We start from the raw sequence: 24,959 nt of genomic DNA, 5'->3' as shown, positions 1-24,959 counted from the left end.
GGCTGGAAAGCAGACTCAAAGAGACTTGTACGGCAATTTCACTGCAGCACTACTCACAACAGCCAAAAAGTAGAAACGACCTAAATGACCATCTATGTGGTACATACATGCAATGGAACACTACTCAGTCAGTTGTTGTCAGGTGCCGTCAAGTCGGTTCCAAGTCATAGTGACCCCACATACAAGAGAACAAAACGCTGCCTGGTCCTGCACTATCCTCGCAATCGTTGCTATGCTTGAGCCCATTGTTGCAGCCACTGTGTCAATCCATCTCACTGAGGGTCTTCCTCTTTTTTGCTGACCTTCTACTTTACCAAGCATGATGTCCTTCTCCAGGGACTGATCCTTCCTGACAATATGTCCAAAGTATGTGAGATGTAGTCTTGCCATGCTTGCTTCTGAGGAGCACTCTGGTTGCACTTCTTTTAAGACAGATTTGTTTGTTCTTTTTGCAGTCCGTGGTATATTCAATATTCTTCCCCAACACCACAATTCAAAGGCATCAATTCTTCTTTGGTCTTCCTTATTCATTGCCCAGCTTTCACTCAGCCAGTAGGAGAAACGAAGTCTTGATACATGCTACACTATGAACAGAGCCTGAAAACATTATATGAGTGAAATAAGGCAATCACAAAAGAACAGATATTATACGACCTCATAAAAAGACAAAAAAAGGCATATGTATAGAGATGAAAGTTTATTAGTGGTTACCGGGGTGGGAGGGGTGGGGAAAAGGGGGGCTAACGGTGATGGAAAAAGCTCATTAAGGGCACAGTTGCACAGCTGATTCTTTTAACTACTATCAATAAGTTGCACACCTATAAAACAAGTTGAATTGGCAAAAGTTGTGATAGATATATTTACAACAACAACAAAAAAATAAATATAAAAGGAGTAGCTGCTCAGACTGCTTATGTACAACCAAATACCTCATGAGATTTGGTTCCTTGGTTTGGAAGTTTAGGGTCCTGGTTTCATGAAACACCCCAGTCAACTGGCCTAATAACATGTTCAGTGCTTCTGTTCTACCTCCTAATTCGTTGCATAGTAGCTAGGATCTGAAAAGCTTATAAGCAGCCATTCAAGGCTCAACAATTGGTTTCTATTCACCTGGAGCAACGGAAGAAGAAGGAGAGTCAGAAATAGGGAGAGGGTATGGAATGTGTGAACAAGTGCCTCCCTTGCCATGAGACCAGAAGAGCTGGATGGTACCCAACTACCATTACTGAACATTTTTATCAAAGATTCCTTAGACGAATCCTCATGAAAAGGGGGAAAATGCAAAACAGAATTTCATGTTCTCATGGACTCTAGACTTTCTGGAGCCATGAAGGGTAGATGAACGCCCAGAACTATTGCTGTGAGACAATCTTTAAACTTTAAACCAAAAATATCCCCTGACATTATCTTAAAACTTAACAATAGCTTAGCTTAACGAGCAAAAAAGGTCGCCTTAAGCATTATGCTCTTTTAAGAACTATCTATACGGGATCAAATTGACAACAGCAACTTGAAAGATTAGATAGGAACTTAGTGGGCAATGAGTTTATGTTAATGGAAGAACAACTTAGAAAAGGAGGGTAATAATGGTTGCACAACTTGAAGAATGTAACCACCGTCATTAAATTGTACACGTAGAAACTGTTGACTTGGTGTATGTTTTGCTGTGTATATTCTCAACAACAACAAACTAAAAAAAATTTTAGAAAATACAAAGTACCCTAAAGGACCAATTAGCCATACTGCAGCATGTGTAATCCCATTTCCCTTTTAAATTCTCTCCCTAGGCCTCATCTGGCCCCTTGGTCTTTTTGTTCTGGCAGACTGAAAAATCGAAACATTCTAGTAGAGAAAGAAGGTATAAAAGGGTCCTGAGGAAAACAGGAGAAGCTGAGAGAGGCTCAGATAGGAGGACAAGTGATAGCAAACATTTCACTGACCCTGTTTTAAAGATTTCCTTTCTATACTTTGAATCGAATATGTAACCATATATTTTTAGAAAACAAAGATAATTTTATGTTACTCATCTTTCCTTAAAGACTTTAAGGCACTTTAAAAAACCTTCTGTAATTTAGGAACTGAGGAAAAAAAATCAAGAGAGATGGTTCAAAGCTAGCATTATTTCAAACACGCTTATAGGTTTTAGCTGCTGATTTTGTACAGAAAGATACTGGTGAATAGATAGATGGTTGTTCCCTCACTGCATTTTTCTGGGTTCAAACCAAAAAACCGGATAGCGCCAAATAAAATGTGTTGACTCTGTGTTGAGCAGTGGACCCAACTGTAATCTACTGATAAGTCAAGTGAGAACATCACCACCACGCAGAACTCCTGGACTTCTGTGAGAGTCAGGACACCAAGCAGTGTGCAGGGTGTTGCTTGCACTACTGTTTACCCAGGCGAGACACCTAGTAAATACCTCAGTGGCCTGTATCCACGTGGCAAGTTCCTTCTGGAAAACTACAATAAGCCTGTGGATGTTTAAAAGAAATCATTCTAGAAACCTAGGAAAGAAAAGTTCCTGAAAAAGACACTCAAAATAAGCTAACCCAAACTACCAGGATGTTTTTACGTGGTATGTTCTTTGGTTATATATCGTACTCATACCAGACTAGACATGTTGTCATTTGTTTAATGTGTCAACTTGGAACGGACAGCCTTGCCCAATGTTTTACTTAAGGGAAGTATCACCAATGACTCCTGAACAAAAAGAACAAAATTGGGAACTGAGAAAAAGTATTCTTTACTTATTTTAGCTGTATTAAGAAATATAACAACCATTACTTTGGTGGAAATTGAATGCACTTTTTGAAGTATTAGTCACCAAATGTCAGAGCAGGAAGGTCCTGACATCATTGACTCCAATACCCTTATTTCACAAATAAGGAAGCAGAAGTCTAGGAGACTGAGAGGCTTTGTCCAAGTTTTATGGCCTTTTGGGGATCAGAACTCTGAGCACAACTCTGCTTAGGACCTGAGCAGAATGCAGGTCTCCCAGTTCCCTGCCAATGGCTTTTCTTATTCCTAAGGTTCTCTCTGTGGCAGACACATGTTGTGGGGTCCACAGGTGACAGGCCCTACTTCCAAAGTCAGATGTTACTTCCCGCCATGATATGTTTGGGTGGACAATGAAGCATTTGAAAACTGGCAAAGGTAAAATATCATTCCATTTGGTCACTAATGTTTACCAACGTATTTTAACTTCCTGCCTCACAAAAATAGAAACTCTGGTGGTGTAGTGGTTAAGAGCTACGGCTGCTAACCAAAAGGTCAGCAGTTCGAATCCACCAGGCGCTCCTTCGAAACTCTACTGAGCAGTTCTACTCTGTCCTATATATAGGGTTGCTATTTTTTTATGAGTCAGAATTGACTCAAAGGCAGTGGGTTTGCTTTTTTTTTTTTTGAGGGGCGGTTCTCACAAAAATGCCTAGGATATTTCTGCGATAGACTTACCCTCATCTCTAAAATGTCTACTGTTCAGGGGCAGAGAGTGTGCTGAAACCTGACAATGGAAGAAGGACAAATGAAATCTATTTCCCGTTTTGCCCAAGACGGCCCTTAGCGGTCTCGTGCACCTTAGCCTGCCAAGGGAAGGAAAACACATGTGTGGCATTTCCTTTGTGAAAGAAACCCTGAGGTCCTTGGACTTCCCACAAGCCTGAGTTTCTTTCTGCTGCCCAAGTTACACAGCAAGTGGCTGGCTAAGCAAGCAGGGTCAGAGGCAGTAAGGCCCTCAGCTTACCCTTCGGCTTAGGGCTTCACCTTGGCAATGGCATTCTGCAGCAGCCTCTGTTCGAATTATTCAATCATCACTCACCCTGCTGCCTAAGTTTCTTGAGTCTGAAGAGAACTTTCATATTGTCTTACTATTTTCCATTATAAATTAATGACATCTGTAATACTGAGTCATAAAAAGTCTATCCAAAGAACTGTATTAAAAATTACATGGAGCTGATTTCTCTAAGTGGTCTCTTGACAAACTCGTACCCACTCTTCTCCATTAAGGCCTTTAGAATCCTGATCTACAGCTGCCCTTGGAAAATTGGGAATTACGTTTTACTCCATGAGATCTAAGGAGTTATTACTGTTCAAAAAAAACGTCTAAGTAAATAAGCACTGAGCAGGATTAGACTGGATGCTGGCTTTGTTGTTCATGTTTTTGTCTTTAACCCTCAAAGAGCTACTGCCTTGAGGAGGATTCTTCTCCAATATGGGACAGAGAAGTTCAGTTCAGAGATGGACGGGCCTGGAGGCAGCTCTAATCCAAACCTGTTTACTGAGTAGGATTCTATGGTACAAAGAACTGAAGTGGATCAAAATCAAGCCATCAACTGAAGTAACAGTGAACACTTATTTGTACCCTTCATTTGATTATTCAGAAGAAACTAAGTTTGAAAGTGGAGGCATTATTTTATTCCAACAGGAAAAATTCTTTTCAGATTCGAATGTTTTCAAAAGGGCAATTTTAAACATTCCCAAAAATGCTAGGATGGAATGTTTAGGGCAACTAATTTGATTTCAAGTAATATTTAAGGGACTATTAATCATATTAGAGTTTGACATTTTGAAAATAGGGACATTAAAGTGCCCTGGTTACACCCTCTGCTTGATCATTTATCCTAGGACCCTAGGGATGATGCAAACAATACTGAGTTCTAAGAACCAGTTGCCCTTTCTGTTTACACCCTATTAGCGTATTCACCCAAACCCACAATTTAAATGCTCATCTCCATACACGTGAGCCCCTAAGTCTCATTTCTCCTCTGAATACAGGGATAAAATCTTAGCTGGACATTGTAAGGATTAAAAGAAAACATACAGGAAAATGGCTGGCGCACAGATAGCCCACCTCTTTCAGCTCCCGACTCCCCAGTCCCTTGTTTTCCTCCCAATTCCAGCAGCACCTCATTGCTGTTTTCTAACAGTCCAGCTGGTCTGTGGGTGGTACCCTATCTCTTCATGTCTGACCTCCACAGCTCCTGAGCTCCTGCCTGCAACAGACCCACAATGAATTTCTGCCTGAGTGCTTCACATCAAACCCTTTTGTTTTTATTTGCAAAACTGTGTTAGAATCCCTACCCAGTAAAATAAAAAAACAGAAGTGAGGAAGTGATCATCACTCTGCTTAAGGTGTCAGAAAAAAGGAAAATGCAACAGCAAAATATGCAAACCCTCTTAAACACTGAAGCATCTTGTACCTAAGTTACGTAATAACCAAATAAATTATCTATGTAGTCAAGGAAAAAACAAAAACTGTTGCCACGGAGTCAACTCTGACTCGTGGCAACCCCACATATCTCAGAGTAGAATTGTGGGTTTTCAATGGCTGATTTTTTGGACGTAGATTGCCAGGCCTTTCTTCTGTGGTGCCTCTGGGTGGACTCAAACTGCCAACCATTTGGTTAGCAGCTAAGCATTAACTATTTGCATCAGTTAACTGCTAACTCAGTGACCCCACAGTCGACTGGTAACTTACAAACAGTGAGTTTTAATCTAATCATTTCTTAGCTCAAGAACCCCTTGATTCCCTAATGCCCAACAAAACAAGCCCAATCTCTTCTTTTGGGCTTTAAGGCCCCCTTGACAATCTATACCACTCCCTCTACCCAACGGTCCTTAGAAACTCTATGTGGCAGTTCTACTCTGTCCTATAGGGTCGCTATGAGTCAGAATTGACTCGACAGCAATGGGTTTGGTTTTGGTCATGGACTGAATTGTGTCCCCTCAAAATATCTTCAACTTGGCTAGGTCATGATTCCCAGTATTGTATGACTGTCTACGATTTTGTTATCTGATGTGATTTCCCTGTGTGTTGTAAATCCTATCACTATGATGTAATGAGATGGATTAGTGGCAGTCACACTGATGAGATCTACAAGATTAGATAGTGTCTTCAGCCAATCTCTTTTGAGATATAGAAGAAGAGAGAAGTGAGCAGAGAGACATGGGGACCTCATACCACCAAGAAAGCAGCACCAGGAGCAAAGAATGTCCTTTGGACCTAAGGTTCCTGCTCTGAGACGCTCCCAGACCAAGGGAAGACTGATGTATCACAAGGACCTACCTTCAGAGCTGACAGAAGAGCAAAAGCTTTCCCCTGGAACCGGTGCCCTAAATTCAGACTTCTTGCTTACCGGACTGTGAGAGAATAAACTTCTCTTTGTTAAAGCCATCCACTTGTGGTATTTCTAGCAGCACTAGATGACTAAGATGCCAGTTCTATTCTCCATTTCTCCCTCTGGGTCAGCCAGTCTTGTTTCTTCAAGACACCTCATGTGAGCCATCTTCATTTCTGTCATAGGATCTGGGTATGTAGCATCTCTGCGTATACTCTCTGTTCTCAATCAGGGATTCAGGTATACCCTATTTGTCAGGGCCCACTTGGAGGCTGTCAGCTCCATAGGTTTTTCTGAGCAGTCTAAGCCACCTTTATCTTCTTCCTCAGATACTATGTAGGCAATTCGAATACTTGGGATTTATATGAGGCCTTGTGTTACCGGAGCCCTAGTGGCAGAGTGGCTAAGCAATCCGTTGCTAACCAAAAGGCTGGGAGTTCAAATCTACCAGCTACTCTCTGGAAACCCTATGGGGCAATTCTACTCTGCCCTTTAGGATCGCTATGAGTAGGAATCAATTCAACAGCAATAAGTCAATGAGTTTTCGAGTTATTAGCTATCTTTTTCCTAAGTGTATCTTAGTCTTCTAAATAGAATAAACTTGAGGATGGAAACCCTGGTGGCATAGTGGTTAAGCACTACAGCTGCTAACCAAAAGGTGGGCAGTTTGGATCCACCAGGTGCTCCCTAGAAACTCTATGATGCAGTTCTACTCTGCCCTACAGGGTCACTCTGAGTGGGCTAGACAGCGGCAGGTTTTTTTGCTTTTTCTTGAGAATAAGGACTACAACTTGCTTTATTCTTCCATTCATTTATGCATCGAATATTCACGGAGTGCATGTAATATATAAAGTATTAGAGATGTAAAAAGGAATTCATGAGACACAAGCCTTCCCTCAAGAAATTCACAATTTTGGTATCTCCCACAGTGCCTCGCAGTGTCAAACACACAGATATATTTATTCATCTGTTTATAGCAAGGCTGACCAATGGGAAGCTTGCCATATTTCTTTTTGTATCCCCCCTAATCCATCACTGATATAGTCCAATATAGTGCTAGAAGATGAGCCACTGAGCTTGGAAGGCACACAAAACACTCAGTGGCCACAACAGTGGACCACTCAAGCATACCAACGATTGTGAAGATGGTGCAGGACCAGGCAACGTTTTGTTCTGTTGTACGTGGCGTCACTATGAGTCAGAGCTAACTTGACAACAATCAATAACTGCGAAATTGATCACCAGAGTAATGAGATACTTCTTGAATAACTCGGATAACTGAATGAAACTTCTAGCTAAAAGGAGAAAATCTGCTGCCATTAAGTCTTTTCCGATTCATAGCGACCCTATAGCTAAGACAAGTGGGAGTTATTTCTGAATTCCTTCAGCCATGCTGTACCTATCTTTACAATCGAATACCATTAAATATGACTATACAAGACTCTTTATTTTAGTATCAGAATGAAACAAATAGAGGCTATCTCCTCTAATAATGTGTTTAGCGCTTCTATTCTACCTCCTACTCCGTTGCGTAGTGCCTGGGATCTTAAAAGCTTGCAAGTAGCCATCCAAGGCTCAACAATTGCTCTCTATTCACCTGGAGCAACAGAGAAAAAGGAGAGTCAGGAACAGGAGGAAGATGTAGAATGTGTGGCTAATTGCCTCCATGAACAGGAGTGCTCCCTTTGCCATGAGACCAGAAGAGCTGGATGGTGCCTGGCTACCATTACTGAACATTTTGATCAAAGATTCTATAGCAGAATCCTGATCAAAAGGGGGAAAATGCAGAACAGAATTTCACATTCTCATGGAGTCTAGACTTTCTAGAGCCATAGAGGGTGAAAGAACTCCTGAAACTATTGCTCTCAGATAATTTTTAAGCCTTAAGCCAAAAAAAACTCCTGAAGTCATCTTAAAACTGAACAATAGCTTAGCTTAACTAATAAAAAATGCCTGCCTTGAGCATTATGCTCTTTTAAGAACTATAAGGGATCAAACTGACAACGTCAACTTGTAAGATTAGATGGGAACTCAATGAGTTTATGTTAATGAGGGAAGAACAACTCACAAAAGGAGGGTGAGAATGGTTGCACAACTGGAAGAATGTAATCAATGACACTGACTGTACGTGTAGAAACTGCTCCATTGCTGTATGTTTTGCTGGGTGTATTCTCAACAACAACAAAATAAATGGCTATCTCACTGCAGAATTTTGTTTGGAAGGCAGTACTTTTAAAATTTTTTCCTTTGCTGCTGATTTCTCTTACAGTCATGAAGTGATTAAAGTTTAATTTGTAGTTTGCAACATTCCAGTAAGGCTTTTTCATTTACATATTGTCCAATCAATACTATACAATCTTCTTGATAATCGTGTTGTTTCCCAGTAAAGCTAAAGTGAACCAGCTCGTTCTATGGTAATTATAAAATTATCTTTCAGTTGTTATTTACCCATGGAATTACCAGTCCACTGAATGAATTAATAAGCATTAAACAAATATTTATTATCCCCCATGGAACAGATTTCAGCCCTGCCCCATCTCTCCCCAACCAGGAGTGAAATCTGATATAGGACCTCTAACACAATCTCATAAGAGATTAACAACAACAAAACCTTGCCGTTGAGTCAATTCCAACTCATATCGACTCTACAGGACAGAGTAGAGCTGTCCCATAGGGTTTTCAAGGAACAGCTGGTGGATTTGAAATGCTGATGTCTTGTTTAGCAGCGGAGCTCTTAACCACAGTGTCACCAAGGCTCCCATAAGAGATTAGGATCAGATATTCTGATATATAGCCACCTCAACTCAACTGAGCTTTATTCCTCCAAAAACTACCCTTTTCAGCTAAAGAAAAGTGGACTGGCCATCCTCAAACTATAACCTGAAAAGAAATCATACTGGCCTCAGATAGGGAGAGAAGAATATTTAAAAGTCACCCACAAAATATCAAAGCAAACAGACTGTGTGAACACACCCAGACAAGACCAAGATTAAAATAAATGATGTGGCTTTCATTGTGTTTCTATCAAAATCATAATATAAAAAAGGAACACACCACTCAAAGAGCAGATAAAAAGCCCAACCTAAAAGGAAGTGTGATGTGAGGAACAGGAGTACCTGATTGCTTCAGGTAACAGAGCAAATTAAAACAAAACCAAAAAACAAACCCACTGCCGTCCAGTCAATTCCAACTTACAGCCACCCTGTAGGACGGAGTTGAACTGCCCTGTAGGGTTTCCAAGGCTGTAAATCTTTACAGAAGCTGACTGCCACATCTTCCTCCCGCAGAGTGGCTGGTGGGTTTGAACTGCCGACATTTTGGTTAGCAGCTGAGAGTGTTAACCACTGCACCACCACAGTGGTTAGGATGGGGGTGGTGTGGAAATCAAAATGAGCCCAAAGACAGATGATAAAACAGAATAAATGAAAAAGAAGGTATATTAGGCGGCCTCTAGATGGTCCTCTCCTCCTAGTTTTCACACCCTGAATGGTGGCTGGATTTAATAATTTGCTTCCAGCAAACAGAATGTGGCAGAGGTGATGGTGGTTTGTCATTTCAAAGATTAAGTTACAGTAAGACTGGGGTTTCCATCTTGTGGGGCCCTGGTGGCACAGTGGTTAAGTGTTTGGCTGCTAACTAAAAGGCTGACAGTTCAAATCTACCACACGCTCCTTGGAGACTCTGTGGGGCAGTCCTACTCTGTCCTATAGGGTAGCTATGAGTTGGAATCAATGCAGCAGCAACAGGTTTGGTGTTTTTTTTTTGGTTTTCCGTCTTGTGGAAGATGTGGCGTGGTCTCTTGCTGTCTCTGAGGAAACCTAGCTGCCCTGCTGTGAGTTGTCCTACGGAAAGGCCCATGTGTTGAGAAACTGATATCTCCATCGACAGCCAGCCAAGCACCTGACAACTCCTGTCAACACCCACGTAAGTGAGCCTGGAAGCAGATCCTCCCTCAATCTGCCTTGAGAAGACTGTTGTCCCAGCTGGCACTTTGAGTGATGCCTTGTGAGAAGTTCTGAGCCAAGGCAACCCAGCTAAGTTATGCTTATATCTCTGATCCACAGATCCTGTGACATGATAAACATCTGTTGTTTTAGGCCAGTAAGTTTGGAGGTAATTGGTTGCACAGCAATAGATAACCACTGTGGGGAAAATAAGGAAACAAATTGAGAATCAAGATCAATGTAATTATGGAACTCATAAATAAACAAGTGAAAACAAGACAGACAAGAAATAAAAACTCTGAAAACTGACTTACTGACAGTGGAAAGGCTTGGATAATCACAGTAAATTCAGATTGGAAAAGGAGATTAAAGTGATTAGAAAAAAGCTAATAAACATGGAAGGCAGATAAAAATAATTTAATACGAGGTGTATTCCTAAAGTAGACAACTTAAGACATGAAACAGGTGATGAGTTCCAAGATAGGACTTGTAAGAATCTGTCTGGAATGAAGAACGAACAGAATCTGCAGATCAAAAAAGCACATGATTTGGAATAACACAAACAAAAACAGGATATTCCACACTAAGAGACAGCCTACTTAATTTTTAGTACTTTAAGAATAAATACAAAATCATTTAGATAGCCAAGAAGAAAAAACAAATAATCTATTTAATGAGAGAAATGTCAGTGGGTTTTACCCTTTGCCAGGTAAACACTGTCAGCACCCAGTATCCACAGGGTACTCATATCAGGATCCCCGCAGATACCTGGTGGATGCTTCAGTCCCTTCCGTAAAATGGAATAATATTTGCATATAATCTAAGCACATCCTCCCGTATACTGTAAATCATCTTTAAAACCACAAAAAACAAACCCGTTGCCACTGAGTCGATTCCGACTCATAGTGACCCTACTGCTCCATCAAGTTTCCACGGAGCGCCTGGTTGATTTGAACTGCAGACCTTTCGGTTAGCAGGTGTAGCTCTTAACCATTGTACCACGAGGGTTTCCAAATCATCTCTAGGTAACTTATAATACTTAACACAATGTAAATGCTATGTAAATAGTTGTTACACTGTACTGTTGAGGGAATGATGACAAGACTCAGGGCAAACCATGCCCAAACAGTGAGTGCTGGAGAAAAGCCTAGGATCTCTGAAACAGCAGGAGGCTATAGCAGAGTATAGGGTTGTTATGAGTCAGAATCGACTTGAAAGCAACAGGTGTGGTTTTGGTTTTATATCAGGGTATGCCTACACATCCCTTCGCTCACGTAGATTCACTATAATACTCAGACAGTAGCAAACTCAAGTTTTGCTTTTTGGAACTTTTTTTTTTTTTTTCCGTGTATTTTCCATCTGCAGTTGTTTGAATCCGCAGATGTGGAACCCACAGATATGGAGGGCTCACTATACTCAACATCAGAAGACAGCGGTGAAAATTTTGTTACAAAGTCCTCAGGAAAAGAAAGTATGGGCCAAGACTATTATACCTAACCAAGGTATCATTCAAGCATGAAGCCAAAGAGGAGGCATTAACTTACATGAAAGAATTCAGGAAATGCGACACCTATAACCTCTTCTTGAAAACACTCCTAGAAAATGAAATCCAGCCAATTAGTGGGTGAATCACAATAACTAATTCAAGATAGCAATTATACTATAAAGAGCATTGAATCTATTTAAATATAGAAATATCACTTAGATAACCATGGAGATTAATTACAGACAGGAAGATGCTGTTCAACAGAACTTTCAGCAATGATGGAAATGGGCTGTACCTGCACTCACTAGTCACACGTGGCTACTGAATACTTCAAATGTAGCTAGTCAGACTGCAGAACTTAATTTTTAACTTCACTTAAATGTAAATTTAAAAATAAATGTCCATATGTGACTAACGACTACCACATTAGACAGCACAGCTCAAGAATGTGAATATTACAAAGCTGGGACACATAAAAATAACAAAAACTGGAGGTGAGAAGGCAGGAAATAGAATGAAGGGTGAGATGCTGGTCCCTTTTTTATAGCAAAGAGTTAAGATTGTCTACAACTGAACTTTAAAAAATTATTTCAACCTTTTATTTTATTAGCTATTTTAATCTTGGAGGAATCTTTCAGGAAATAAAAGAAATTTGAGGTTCAACAACTCCTTACATTTAAATTCAGCTTCTTTTTCTACTATTAAAGGAAAATTAAATGTTTTTAATTAAGGTAACATATACTATACCATGTTTAACAAAAGCATTTCTATTTTCTCTGTAATAATTCTATCTATACATAGGATATGTCCTTCTGGAGTGATGTTCACCTAACATTAGCAAGAGTTACTTCCAGTAAGATTCAGAATGATTTTTTTTTAATCTTTGAATTTTTTGTAATAAAAATGGGTCTAAAAAAAGTATATTTTGTTTCTTTTTTAAATAAGAGCCTAGAAACTAATACTAATACCTAAAAGTGGTGAGAATATGGAAATTGAGTTGGGGGAATATGGACTATTTGTTTTCTTCATGCTTTTCAGTTTTTTTTTTTTTTAATTTCTCAAAGGAGAAAAACAGGTAGAAAATGAGTCTGAAGTCGTATGACATTGATTCTCATTTTGCATCCAGAAGTAACTGGCTGACTACCCAGATGGTCCTCAACTTTTCTGGAAGGCAGGTTCATCATCTGTGAAGTGACCAGAGTCATTGCTGGTCTCTAGGTAGGACTCAAGGTTCCTGCCTACTTCTCAAGGTCTCCCTAACTTCTTTCCCAAGACCAGGCCAGGATACAGGCAGACAGAGGCCTTAGTAGGGGGCGGGTGGTGGCCTAGAGTTCTAGCTCTTGGGGAGGTCTTCTCTAGCTTCCGTCTGAATGTAGAAGTAGTGTGCCTTTTTCTCTAGGACCTACCTCCCCCCACCTACCACCACTCTCACTTTATCTCTTTTCATGCATTCTTCCCCTACCCTTCCCCGCAGGCCAAAACAATGCGAAGTCTTGAGAGAGGTACCCACATCCAGAAAGGGTTGGCAGAGGTGGGCCAGACCAACTCTGAGATCTGACCTGCTTCATGAGAGTTCTACAAATGAGTTTGAAACTCAAAATTGACCTTTGATCAGCCAGTCTCCAATGCATCTATTTTTCTAAAGGGTCACCCCTTTAAGGGGTGGGGGTAATTAAGAACTGGAATCCAGGGTTCCAAAGTCCCCTCTTTAACAATTATACCAGCTCTGCCTACTTCCCAGGATAATGTGTTTTAATATGGTTAGTAAAATTAGTCATGCAGTTAGTAAAACTTCTCAAATTGTAAAACACTGTAAGTAATTGTATTATTCCCAAGTAAGTGATTCTAAGCCAATCACCTTACAACCAAGACTGTAACTGGCAGTTTCACCCTTCTTCATCAAAGCAAATGACTTTGAGGCAGTGATTCCAGGTATGAAATCCGCATTTGCTACTTCCTAGCTCCAACCTGGAGTCCCTGAGTGGTACGAGTGGTTAATGAGCTCTCTGGTAACCCAACGACTGGAGGTGGGAGTTCACTCCAATCTGGAGTCCCTGAGTGGTACGAATGGTTAACGAGCTCTCTGGTAACCGAACAACTGGAGGTGGGAGTTCACTAACAGGCACCTCAAAAGAAAGGGCTAGCAATCTACTTCTGAAAAATTAGCCACTGAAGACCTTATGGAGCACATTTCTACTCTGACACGCAAGGGGTCTCCAAGAGTTGGGGTCGACTGGATAGCAACTGATTTCTTCTGATATGAACAAATTAAACAATCTCATCGACCCTGGCATCTGTAACCTGCCAACAGTAAGTTGTAGTTGACAGTGTTGTGAGAATTAAACGAGAATTTGTGTGAAAAATATCTAGTTCAGCAGGTAGTCTTAAGTATGAGTTCCCTTATTTTGCTATCACAGAACATTTTAAAAGAGAGTGTATAATAAGAAACAATGTAACAGACTTGAGCTTCATATTTTAAGCAGCTGAAATGAAATGCCTGAAAAGGGTGAGAAGAGGCATGTTGCTGTTGCTGTCAGGTGCCGTCCAGTCGATTACGACTCATAGTGACCCTATGTACAACAGAACAAACCCCTGCCTGGTCCTGCGCCATCCTCACAATGGTTGCTATATCTGAGCCCAATGTTGCAGCCACTGTGTCAATCCATCTCATTGATTGCTGACCCTCTACTTTACCAAGCATGATGTTCTTCTCTAGGGACTGACCCTTCCTGATAACATGTCCAAAGTACGTGACTCATCACCCTCACTTCTAAGGAGCATTCTGGCTGTACTTCTTCCAAGACAGATTTGTTCATTTTTCTGGCGGTCCGTGGTATACTCAATATTCTTCACAGCATCATAATTCGAAGGTATCAATTCTCTGGTCTTTCTTATTCAATGTCCAGCTCTCACATGCATATGATGAGGTGACCAGAAACACCATGGCTTAGGTCAGGAGCACCTCAGTCCTTAAAGTGAGTGACATCTTTGCTTTTTAACACTTTAAAGAGGTCTTTTGCAGCAGATTTGCCCAATGCAGTGCATCATCTAATTTCTTGACTGCAGCTTCCATGGGTGTTGATTGTGGATCCAAGTAAGATGAAGTCCTTGACAATTTCAGTATTTCCTACATTTATCATGATGTTGCTTATTGGTCCAGTTTTGAGGGTTTCTGTTTTCTTTATTTTGAGATGTAATCCATATTAAGGCTGTAGTCTTGGATCTTCACCCATAAGTGTTTCAAGTTCTCTTCACTTTCAGCAAGCAAGGCTGTGTCATCTGGTTATCACGGGTTGTTAATGAGGTTTCCTCTAATCCTGATGGCCCATTCTTCTTCATACAGTACACCTTCTCTGCTTATTTGCTCATCATACTAACTGAGTAAGTATGGTGAAAGGATAGAACCCTGACACCCACCTTTCCTGACTTTAAACCTTGCAGTGTTCCCTTGTACTGTTCACATAACTGTCTCTTGATCTATGTAAAGGTTCCACCTGACCACAATTAAGTGTTCTGGAACTCTTATTCTTTGCAATGTTATCCATAATTTGTTATAATCCACACAGTGGAATTCCTTTGCAGAGTCAGTAAAACACAGGTAAACATCTTTCTGGTATTATCTGCTTTCAGCCAGGATCCATCTGACGTCAGCAATGATATCCTTCGTTCCACGTCTTCTTCTGAATCTGGCTTGAATTTCTGGCAGTTGCCTGTCGGTGTACTGCTGCAACTGCTTTCAAATGATGTTCAGCAAAATTTTACTTGCATGTGATATTAATGATATTGTTCAATAATATCTGCATTGGGTTGGATCACCTTTCTTCAGAATAGGCATAAACATGAATCTCTTCCAGAAGGTTAGCCAGGTAGCTGTCTTCCAAACTTCCTGGCATAGATGAGCAAGCACTTCAAGCACTGCATCCGTTTGTTGAAACATTTCAGTTAGTATTCCATCAATTCCTGGAGCCTTGTTTTTCACCAATGCCTTCATACAGCTTGGACTTCTTCCTTTAGTACCATCGGTTCGTGATCATATGCTATCTCCTGAAATGTTTGAAAGTCAACCAATTCTTTTTGGTACAGTGACTCCATGTACTCCTTCCACCTTCTTTTGATGCTTCCTGCGTCATTTAAGTATTTTCCCCCAGAGAATTCTCCAATATTGCAACTCAAGGCTTGAACTTTTTCTTCAGTTTCTAAAGTATTAAAATGAAATGCGCAAGGAGAAGAAGCTGGATAATCTTAAACTCAGTCTGTTTCCTAGTTGTTATCTTCAATTTGAACACTAATACCAAAAAAATCCACTGCAGTCAAGTCAGTTTCAACTCATAGCAACCTGACAGGACAGGGCAGAACTGTCCCATAGGGTTTCCAAGGAGTGGCTGGTAGATTTGATCTGCAAACCTTTTGGTTAGCAACGGAGATCTTAACCACTGTGCCACCAGGGCTCCCGAATACTAATAGCTGAGATTTATTTAGTAAACGCTTACTAATTGCTAGGCCTTGAGTTAAACACCTTGCATGTAGGCTACTAAGGCTGATACTTGCTATCCCCATGCTGAAACGAAGGAACCAAGATCCCACAGGTAGGAAAAACTGTGGGATCCATCTGACTACTGTGCAATATCCCAACAAGAATCCCCTTCAAGGTAAAATCAGAAAATCTAAAGAGTACTGGTATCTTTTTCAGAACCTAAAGTAACCAGAATCAGGGGTTTCAGTGGCTGCTCTTGACACTGGGAGACCCACATTAGTGCCCCAATAATATTTCTTCTTATACTTCTGATATTCTCTCCTAAAATCTAAACTGAAGACTGAAGGAGACAGCTAAGGCTCACTGGGTTTTGAAAAGGAGAATTACTAACAGTGCCAAAATTTGGAAAACCCAGCTTGAACACACAAGTGTTAGCGTCACATAGTACCAATCGTGTTTGTTACTAGCACTCAGAATAAATATGAATTAATTTTAAATTATTCACAATGTTGAAAATGGGTGATGAGTATCCTGGGAGCATTATATTCTTTCCCTTTAATAGCTTTTAAATTTTCTATAAAAAGTTTCTGAAAAATCTTCACACACACACACCTCCCATGCTCCCTGTAGTGAGAGGCTGATTCATGTAAATTTTACGGGAGACACTCTTCTCTGGATAATTTTAACTGTTCCTGAAAATGAACAGTCCAGTCACCCACCCAGTGAGAGGCAGCGGCCCAGGAATGCAGTGTCAGGGCAGATGGAAGATCAGTCATTGTGGGAAGTGAAACAGGCTCAAGCAGCATCAGAACCGATACAGCGACATCGGATTCCTTCAGGCCATCTTTAGAAAAGGAAGCATTTCGTCAGCTGTCAGAAGACTCTGCACAGTGGCCAGCAGCACCAATTGAAGGCAATTAAAAGTTCTGAGGCTACGAGGCATTTTTGTTGTTGTTGTTGTTTCACCCCCTGGAGGAAGTACAAACGGAATGCTGAGTCAAAAGCAAATATGCAGACTCATAGCTGACTAAGAACGCATCCGCTGTTTCAGAATTTAAGATTTAACGCCAGATCCCTGCTCCTGAAGGCTGGGCCCTCCTTTGATTCACGGTGTCTTATATAGACTTAACATTCAGAAATTTTAGTAGAATGAAATCCTCTTTTATACTTCTCTTGGTTTTTGTAATATTTTGGTTTAATTACCACAACATATACACAGTGAGGGATGTTAATAACCTTAAAATGCCTCAACATGCACACCAATAATAAAGCAAGATGCAAAGTGTAAGTAAAGCAGTAATTATGATCGTCCTCATCCCCAGTAACCAAGAGAACCTTCTCAAGGGTCAGATTATTCCAGGTACCTCTTGGATGCCCCTGAGGCCTCGCCACAAACTTTTAAGTACTAATTATTATGTTCTGTAAGAAGGCCTGTCTATACGATTGCCAAAGAGAAGCCTGTAGTAAAGTCTGTAAACCATCAAGTACTATGGTATAACTTTTGGAAGGATCCGTCCCCCTTTTCTGACAACTGCTATCCCCAAGGAAGGGCATGGGCACAGGTAGCCACACATGTAGTAATAACACTGCCCTTGTGGCTGCAGTCACTGGCGCAAAGGTGGACACCTGGCCAAACTCACCTCCAGAAATTTGAAACCTGGGAAGTAAGGAGCCACCATGCTCTACCTAGTAAGAAGAGGAGCAGAGACAGGCCAGAGGAGAGGGAAAAATGGAGAAGGTGTAGAGTCAAAGGCCCTCTTCTCAGAGAGAGGCCTGAAGTGGAGCCGCCTGGGAGCAGTGTCATGGGCAACCCGAAGCCGTCTGTCTCCAGCCCTTATGAAGCTCAACGGCACCCAGGACATGAGGTAATCTGAGATACTCCTGCTCCCTCAGCATAAAGTACAGTGAAACCCGTGAGAGCAGGAACTCAACAGGATTGCCTTGTTTTTCCAGGTCTCACAAGCCTTCCACTTTTGCTGCAGTCTTACCACCTTTGTATCGCTCATTTTAGTGGAAAATATTTGAGTTTTCCTTCTTTGACAGATTTCCGCCTTACACAGGTTTCAGCTCTCACAGGTTTTACTGTACCTTTTTTTCAGTTATGGTAGTTTGCACAGGTTTGTCATTTCTTTCCAAAGAGCCTTGACTAGCAGTTACACCAACCCAATGCAGTTTTATGGCTCTAAATAAAACACTAAGTTCTCTACCATCCTAATCAGGGCCACAATAGGTGGACTCCGACAGAAAAGGAGAAAAATGTGAAAGAGAACCTTAAATTCCTGAAAAAAAAAAAAACAGACTTACCAGACTGATTGCAACTGGAGGACTCCCCAAGACTACCGCCCAGAGATACTCTTCAAACCTTCAACCAAAACTAACCCCTGAGGTCACCTTGTAACTAAATAACAGATTGGCTCTCAAAATACTGAATAGCAGTAAGTACTGTGCTCTTTTTAAAAACCAACTATATGAGGCCAAATGACCAACAATTACTTTGAAACAAAGATGAGAATATAATGGGGCAGGGAAACTAGATTAATGGAAACAGGACAACCAGAAGAGAAACAGTGAGAATGTTCATGTACTGTGAAGAATGTAATCAGCGCCACTGTACAATTTACACAGAAATTGTTGAATGGGGACCTAAACTGCTATGTAAACCTTCACTGAAAACACAATAAAATATTAGTTAAAAAAAACCACACTCAATTCTCCTGGGAAATTTTGAGATCCTCACCTTCTGTTCCACAGGGATTCAAGATCCTCATCCGGACCACCGACACTTTTCAATATTTTTTATGTTTTATTTTTTTCCCCCAGTTAAATTCTATGAAGGATCTCAATACACCACATCAATGCCAGCTGGGCCACTCCAGGACAGAGGTCTGGCTCAGGCCCCTCCAGCCCATACCTATGCTGTGGCCTCTTCATACAACACACTGCTTCTGGGAAACACCGTCCAGAAACACCTGAGTTGGCCCTTCCCCAGGGCCCCTGGCTCTGCCTGGGAAGACAATTCTTTGAGCAAAAGCCGCTTTATATGACCCACTCAACACATCTGCCCAAAGAAGGAGAGAAAGAGGATGAGGGCAATACTCAAGCTCACAAACAGGAAGCTCAGCGAAGGTGAGCTGGCTCTCACTGGCACGGTCTGAACCCCTGCCTCCCTCTGGAAAGCAAATGCTCCCAAGCCTAGACAGGGGCACAAGAGGAAGGCCCAGGCAGGTCACGAGCCACAGATCAGCGTCAGAAACTGTCATCCTGGAGATCACCCCGCCTGTGAATCAGTAGGCCCCAAAGAAGAAATAAGCTGGTTTTCGCTTATGGGAGTTTGGCTTACACACTGTGGTGAGAGAGAGAAAAGAGGAAGCAGGCGGGACAGCCAGCAGAGGCGCTGAGCCCGCAAGAGGCTCCCGGCCCGCCCCAGGTCCTCACAGCCCAGCTGGCCTTACTTTTGGGGCTAACCATGGTCCTTATTTGACCACAAATGGAAAAAAAAAAAAAAAAAAAAACCCCGAAACATAGGGACTTAAACAGAGGATACTGATGTCTATAAAAAAGAAGCCCATTGTGGTTGAGTCAATTTCGACTCACAGCGACCCCATGGGCCACAGTAAAACTGCTTCCGTAGGGTTTCCAGGGAGCACGTGATGGATTTGAAATGTCGACCGTTTGGTTAGCAGCCATACTTCTTAACCACTATGCGGTCAGGGTTTCTGAGCTCTTAAGAAGGGGCCCTAAAATGAGAATAGTTTTTAAGCGCAATCTCCAGGGTCAAGACATTTCTTGGGGACTAGTCAAAAAGTATTAAACACTCCCATAAAAAATAGAGCTTTGAATATATTTGCATAACCATATGATCCCTCACCATTCCTTCAGACTAAAGAATATCTTCATTGGATTATGGGCTTTTGTAAGAAGCACTTCCAGTCAGACACTTGTTTAAACTAGTCTTCATTTACTTGACAACCTGAAATATTGTTAGACCAAAAGACCATCCACCAGATTTTCAGAAAGGACTCATGAGAACTCAGATGGCTTTAAAAAGGATTGCAAAATAAGCTGCTTCCCTAAATACTCTGGCAGAAAAATCTTAACCAGGAGATGATTAATATTTATTATGATGATTGATAATGCCTAACATTTATTAAAATGGTTACCTAATACTGTGTTAAGGACTTCATGTGCATTATTTTACTTAATCAAGTGCTCGGCTGCTAACCGAAAGGTCGGCAGTTCAAACCCACCAGCTCCTCTATGGGAGAAAGATGTGGCACTCTACTTCTGTGAAGATTTACAGCCTTGGAAACCCTATGGGAGCAGCTCTACTCTCTCTTATAGGGTTGCTATGGGTCGGAATCAACTCAGCAGAACTTGGTTTATAGCACTATGATAAAAATACCATTATTTGCCCAGGAGATGCAAATGCTGCTGGTCCAGTGTGCCACCTGCCTGTCAGTTTGTCATACTTTGGTAACTTACGTATTGCTATGATACTTGAAGCTATGCCACCAGCACTTCAAACACCAGCAGTGACACCCGTGGTAGACAGGTTTCAGTGGAGCTTCCAGAGTAAAACAGACCTAGGCGAAAAGCCTGGCTACTTACATCCAGGATTAGCCAATGAAAACCCTGTGAATCACAACTAAAACTGTCCAATGTAGTGATGAAAGATGAATCCTCTAGGTTGGAAGTAACTACACAATGGCTGCAACAATGGACTAAAAAATGCCAGTGACCATGAACATGGCACAGGACCAGGCAATACCTCTTTCTGCTGTATGTGAGGCCTTGATGAGTCAGGACCAACTTGATAGCATCTTCTAACAACAATAACACGGTAGAAGCATGTACTCTGGTTTCACCAACCGGTACTGGTCCACAGGCTAAGCACTACCACAGTCTAAAACACACAGACTGAAACTCTGGCCATCCTACATGGCTTTTTTTATCTTCTAGGCAAAAGTTACTAGAAATGCCAAATAAATCAACTGTTCAGGGAACAAAAAGCATTTTCAAACTAGTGATTTTTAAGCCTGTTTTCTGAATGGCAACAACGCTCTAGGTATAATTTATAATACCAAAACAGATAAACTGAACAGTCTTGTTTGAACTCAGTCTCAGAAAAACACCCTAGCACCCGCAAATAACATTAAATACCTGAATATTTTTATATCAGAGTTTAAAAAGGCTGGTATCAGGTAACAAAGAAGGGGAGGGAAGAGAACACTAATACTTTTTGAGCCATGGCTATGTGCTAAGGAAGACAATTATCCTAGATGTGAGTCAATATTAACTCTATTTAGCAGATGGGGATTGTCATGGACTGAATTATGTCACCCAAAAGTATGTGTTGTAAATCCTTACCTCTATGTCTGTGGTTATAATCCCATTTGGAAATGGGTTGTCTTCGTTATGTTAACGAGGCAGAATTAGTGAAGGATGTATCTTGAGTTAATCTCTCTTGAGATACAAAAGGGATTAACAAACCAGCGTAAGAGAAATGGGAGAAGATACGTGCCAAGCGACATGAAGATCACCCAAGAGCAGAAGCTCAGGGAAAATTAGGACCTTCCTCCAGAGCCAACAGAAATAAAAAGCCTTCCCTAGAGCTGGCACCCTGAATTCGGACTTCTAGCATCCTAAACTGTGAGAAAACAAATTTCTGTTAAAGCCGCTCATCTGTGGTATTTCTATTACAGCAGCACTGGGTAACTAAGAAAGAATCTGGTACTGGAAGAATGGGGTGCTGCTCTAACAGATATCTAAAAGGTGGAAGAGGTTTCAGGATTGGCTAAAGGGTAGCAGCTAAAAGAGTTTTAAGGTGCCTAACAGTAAAAGCCTAGATTGCCCTGAAGAGACTGTTAGTAGAATTACAGACTTCAATGGCAGTTATGGTGACAGCTCAGAAGGAAATGAGGAGAGCTATGGAAAAAGTCTCTATCACCTTAGAGAATACATATGGTGCCAGCAAAAGAACGTTGCCAGAAATGTGGACGTTAAATGTGCTTCTGGTGAGGCTCTAACAGACAATGATGGACATGCAATTGGACAATGGAGGAAGGACGATGTTTTTTATGCAGTGGCAAAGAACTTGTCTGAATTATGTTCAAGTGTTTGGCAGAAGGTAGAACTTGTAAGTGGTGAACTTGGATATCTGGCTGATGAGATTTCTAAGCAAGATCTTAAAGGGGCCGTTGTGTTTTCTCCTTGCTGCTTATAGGAAAAATGGAGAGGAAAGAGACGGACTTAAAAAGGAACTGTGCAAAAGGAAAACAGAGCTTAAAGATTTGAAAAATTCTGTTGTACAAACTAAGGACATGTGTCTTAGAATTTTCACCAAGAACATGGCTACTCAAACTTAAAGAGATTAAGCCTGTGACTGATGGATCTAACCAACTACCACAGCAGAAAATCCATCAACTGAGACTGAAGGGGTCAGAGACAGGACAAAAGGAAAAGAAAACTCTCTGCCTCTTGTAATTAATTCTACAGGCAGGAAATAGGCCAAAGGAGCTACATCTGTTATCCTCCAAGAAAAGAAAAGAACCATCCCTGGAGCAGCTTAGAGATCAGCAGAAGTGTTGGAAGGAGCACAGTAAGCAGGGCAGGACTTCTTGGTTTCAAAGGGTAGGGCCACAGCCTCCTAGGTTTCAAAGAGTCGTATCCTCACCAACTCAGTTCCAGAGTGTCAGGCTGCCATTAAGGTGTGCCAGGGGAATGGGGCCACTGCCCAAGTTGAGGGGGTGAGGATGCCATGCTTAAGGGGCAGAAGAACAGGGCCTGCTGGGGCTGGGGGTGTGGGGTTGCCACTCAGGTGGACTAGAAGAATGGGGCCACCTAATGCCAAAGGAGCAGAGTTGCCACCCCAGGGGGCCTGGAAGGTGGAGCTGAAGCCTAGGACCAAGGGGCCTCCACTCAGAATCCAGAGGGCATGGCCAACACCCAGAGTCTGGAGGACAGGGCCATTGCCGAGATGGTCTCAGAGAAGAGATTATTTTCAGTCGTTGAGAGCTAATGTAAATTGTTCTGCTAGGTTTTGGATTTGCTTGTTGCCTGTTATCCCTTCTTTCCCTCCAATTTCTCCCATTTTTAATGGAAATGTCTACCTTGTGCCTGTTCCACCACAGTACTTTAGAAACAGATAAATTGTCGTCTAGATTTCCCAGGTTCACAGATGACGAAGAAGATGGAATACGCCTATAAGTCTTACCCGTATCTGATTGAGATGATTCAGAAGATGAGATTTTGGACTTGGAGTTGACGTAAGACTGTTGGGATGATGTGATGGGGTGAGTGTGTTTTGCATGTGGCAAGGCCATGAATTTGGAGGGGGGTGCCAAAGAATACTATGTTATAGATTATGTCCCCGCAAATTGTGTGTTGTAAATCCTAACCTCTATGCTTGTGGTTATAATCTCACTTGGGAATGGGCTTTGTTATGTTAATGAGGCAGGGTTAGTGTAAGGTATATCTTGAGTCAACTTCTCTCAATACATGAAAGAGATTAAACAAATCAGCAGAGGAGAGATGGGGGAAGACACATGCCAAGCTACCAAGATTACCCAAGAGCAGAAGCTCAAGGACCTTCCTTCAGAGCTGACAGAGACAGAAAGCCTTCTCTTAGAGTTGGCACCCTAAATTCAGACTTCTAGCCTGCTTAACTGTGAGAAGGTAAATTTCTGTTTCTTAAAGCCACCTACTTGTGGTATTTCTGCTGTAACAGCACTGGATAACTAAGGGATCAAAAGTTCAGAAAAACTCAAGTCACTTTCCAAGGCAGAGGCACTTTGGAAGAAAGACTTGGCAACGTATTTCCAAAAAGGCAGCCACTGAAAACTCGATTCGGCACAGTTCTGCCCTGACACGTGTGGGGTCACCAGGAGTAGGGTCGACTCAACAGCAACCGGAGCGAGAAATACTCAAACCCAGGCCTTTCTGCCTCCAGTGACCGAGTTGTTTCCACTGTATCACTCACAAAAACGCCCTCACTGTATCACTCACAAAAACGCCCTCAAACAAAAATTCATAGGATTATAGGAACACAGGGCTAGACAGACCCTTGCTGCTGTTGTTGTTGTCAGCTGCCGTTGAGTTGGTTCCGACTCACAGCGACCTCTGTACAGCAGAACGAAACATTGTCTGGTCCTGCACCATCCCCACAACTGTCCTTACACTTGAGCCCATTGTTGCAGCCACTGTGTCAACCCATCCTGTTAAGGATCTTCCTCTTTTTCACTGACCCACTACTTTACCAAGACAGACCCTGTCATAGATTGAATTATGTCCCCCCTAAAAATGTATGTATTAACTTGGTTAGGCCACGAATCCCAGTATTCTGTTGCTGTCCTCCATGTTGTGATTGTAATTTTATGTTAAAAGGATTAAGGCGGGATTGTAACAGCCTTGGAAACCCTGGTGACGTAGTGGTTAAGTGCTAAAGCTGCTAACCAAAGGGTTAACAGTTCGAATCTGCCAGGTGCTCCTTGGAAACTCTATGGGGCAGTTCTACTCTGTCCTATAGGGTCACTATGAATCAGAATCAACTCGACAGCACTGGGTTTGGTTTTTGATTTGGTAACAGCCTTACCAGGTCACATCCCTAATCCAATATAAAGGGAGTTTCTCTGGGGTGTAGCCTCTCAAGGCATAAAAGGAAAGGGAGGTAAACAGAGAGTTGGGGACCTCATACCACCAAGAAAGCCGGGCCACAAGCAGAGTGTGTCTTTGCACCTAGGGTTCCTGCACTGAGATGCTCCCAGACCAAAGGAAGACTGATCTATCACAAGGACCTTCCTCCAGAGCCAACAGAGACAGCCAGTGCCCTGAATTTGGACTTCTAGCCTGCTAGACTGTCAGAAAATAAACTGCTCTTTGTTAAAGCCATCCACTGGTGTTATTTCTGTCATAGCAGCACTAGATAACTAGAGACTTCCAAA

The 24,959-nt window shown here is 41.8% G+C and overlaps 1 protein-coding gene across 4 annotated transcripts in view; it reads right to left on the bottom strand.

Annotated features, from left to right (window-relative positions):
* The window catches only part of SLX4IP (SLX4 interacting protein), a 244,489-nt gene that overhangs the window by 188,525 nt on the left and 31,005 nt on the right, over window positions 1-24,959 (bottom strand). Inside the window, exons 2-3 of one of the 4 annotated variants that reach the window (XM_049869897.1) lie at window positions 16,740-16,864; window positions 11,605-11,655 (exon numbers count right to left, since the gene is read on the bottom strand). The exons of 1 other annotated variant lie outside the window; for it this stretch is intronic. In XM_049869897.1, coding sequence (XP_049725854.1) covers window positions 11,605-11,655; window positions 16,740-16,826 — 138 coding nt within the window. In that variant the 5' untranslated portion in view covers window positions 16,827-16,864. Of the gene's footprint in view, window positions 1-11,604; window positions 11,656-16,739; window positions 16,990-24,959 lie in introns of all 4 variants that reach the window. 2 more of the 4 variants (XM_049869899.1, XM_049869898.1) reach the window with 2 other exon arrangements.

Source organism: Elephas maximus, chromosome 25 (genome assembly GCF_024166365.1).
Source record: "Elephas maximus indicus isolate mEleMax1 chromosome 25, mEleMax1 primary haplotype, whole genome shotgun sequence".
Lineage (NCBI taxonomy): Eukaryota > Metazoa > Chordata > Mammalia > Proboscidea > Elephantidae > Elephas > Elephas maximus.
This window is presented reverse-complemented; position numbering and strand designations above follow the sequence as displayed.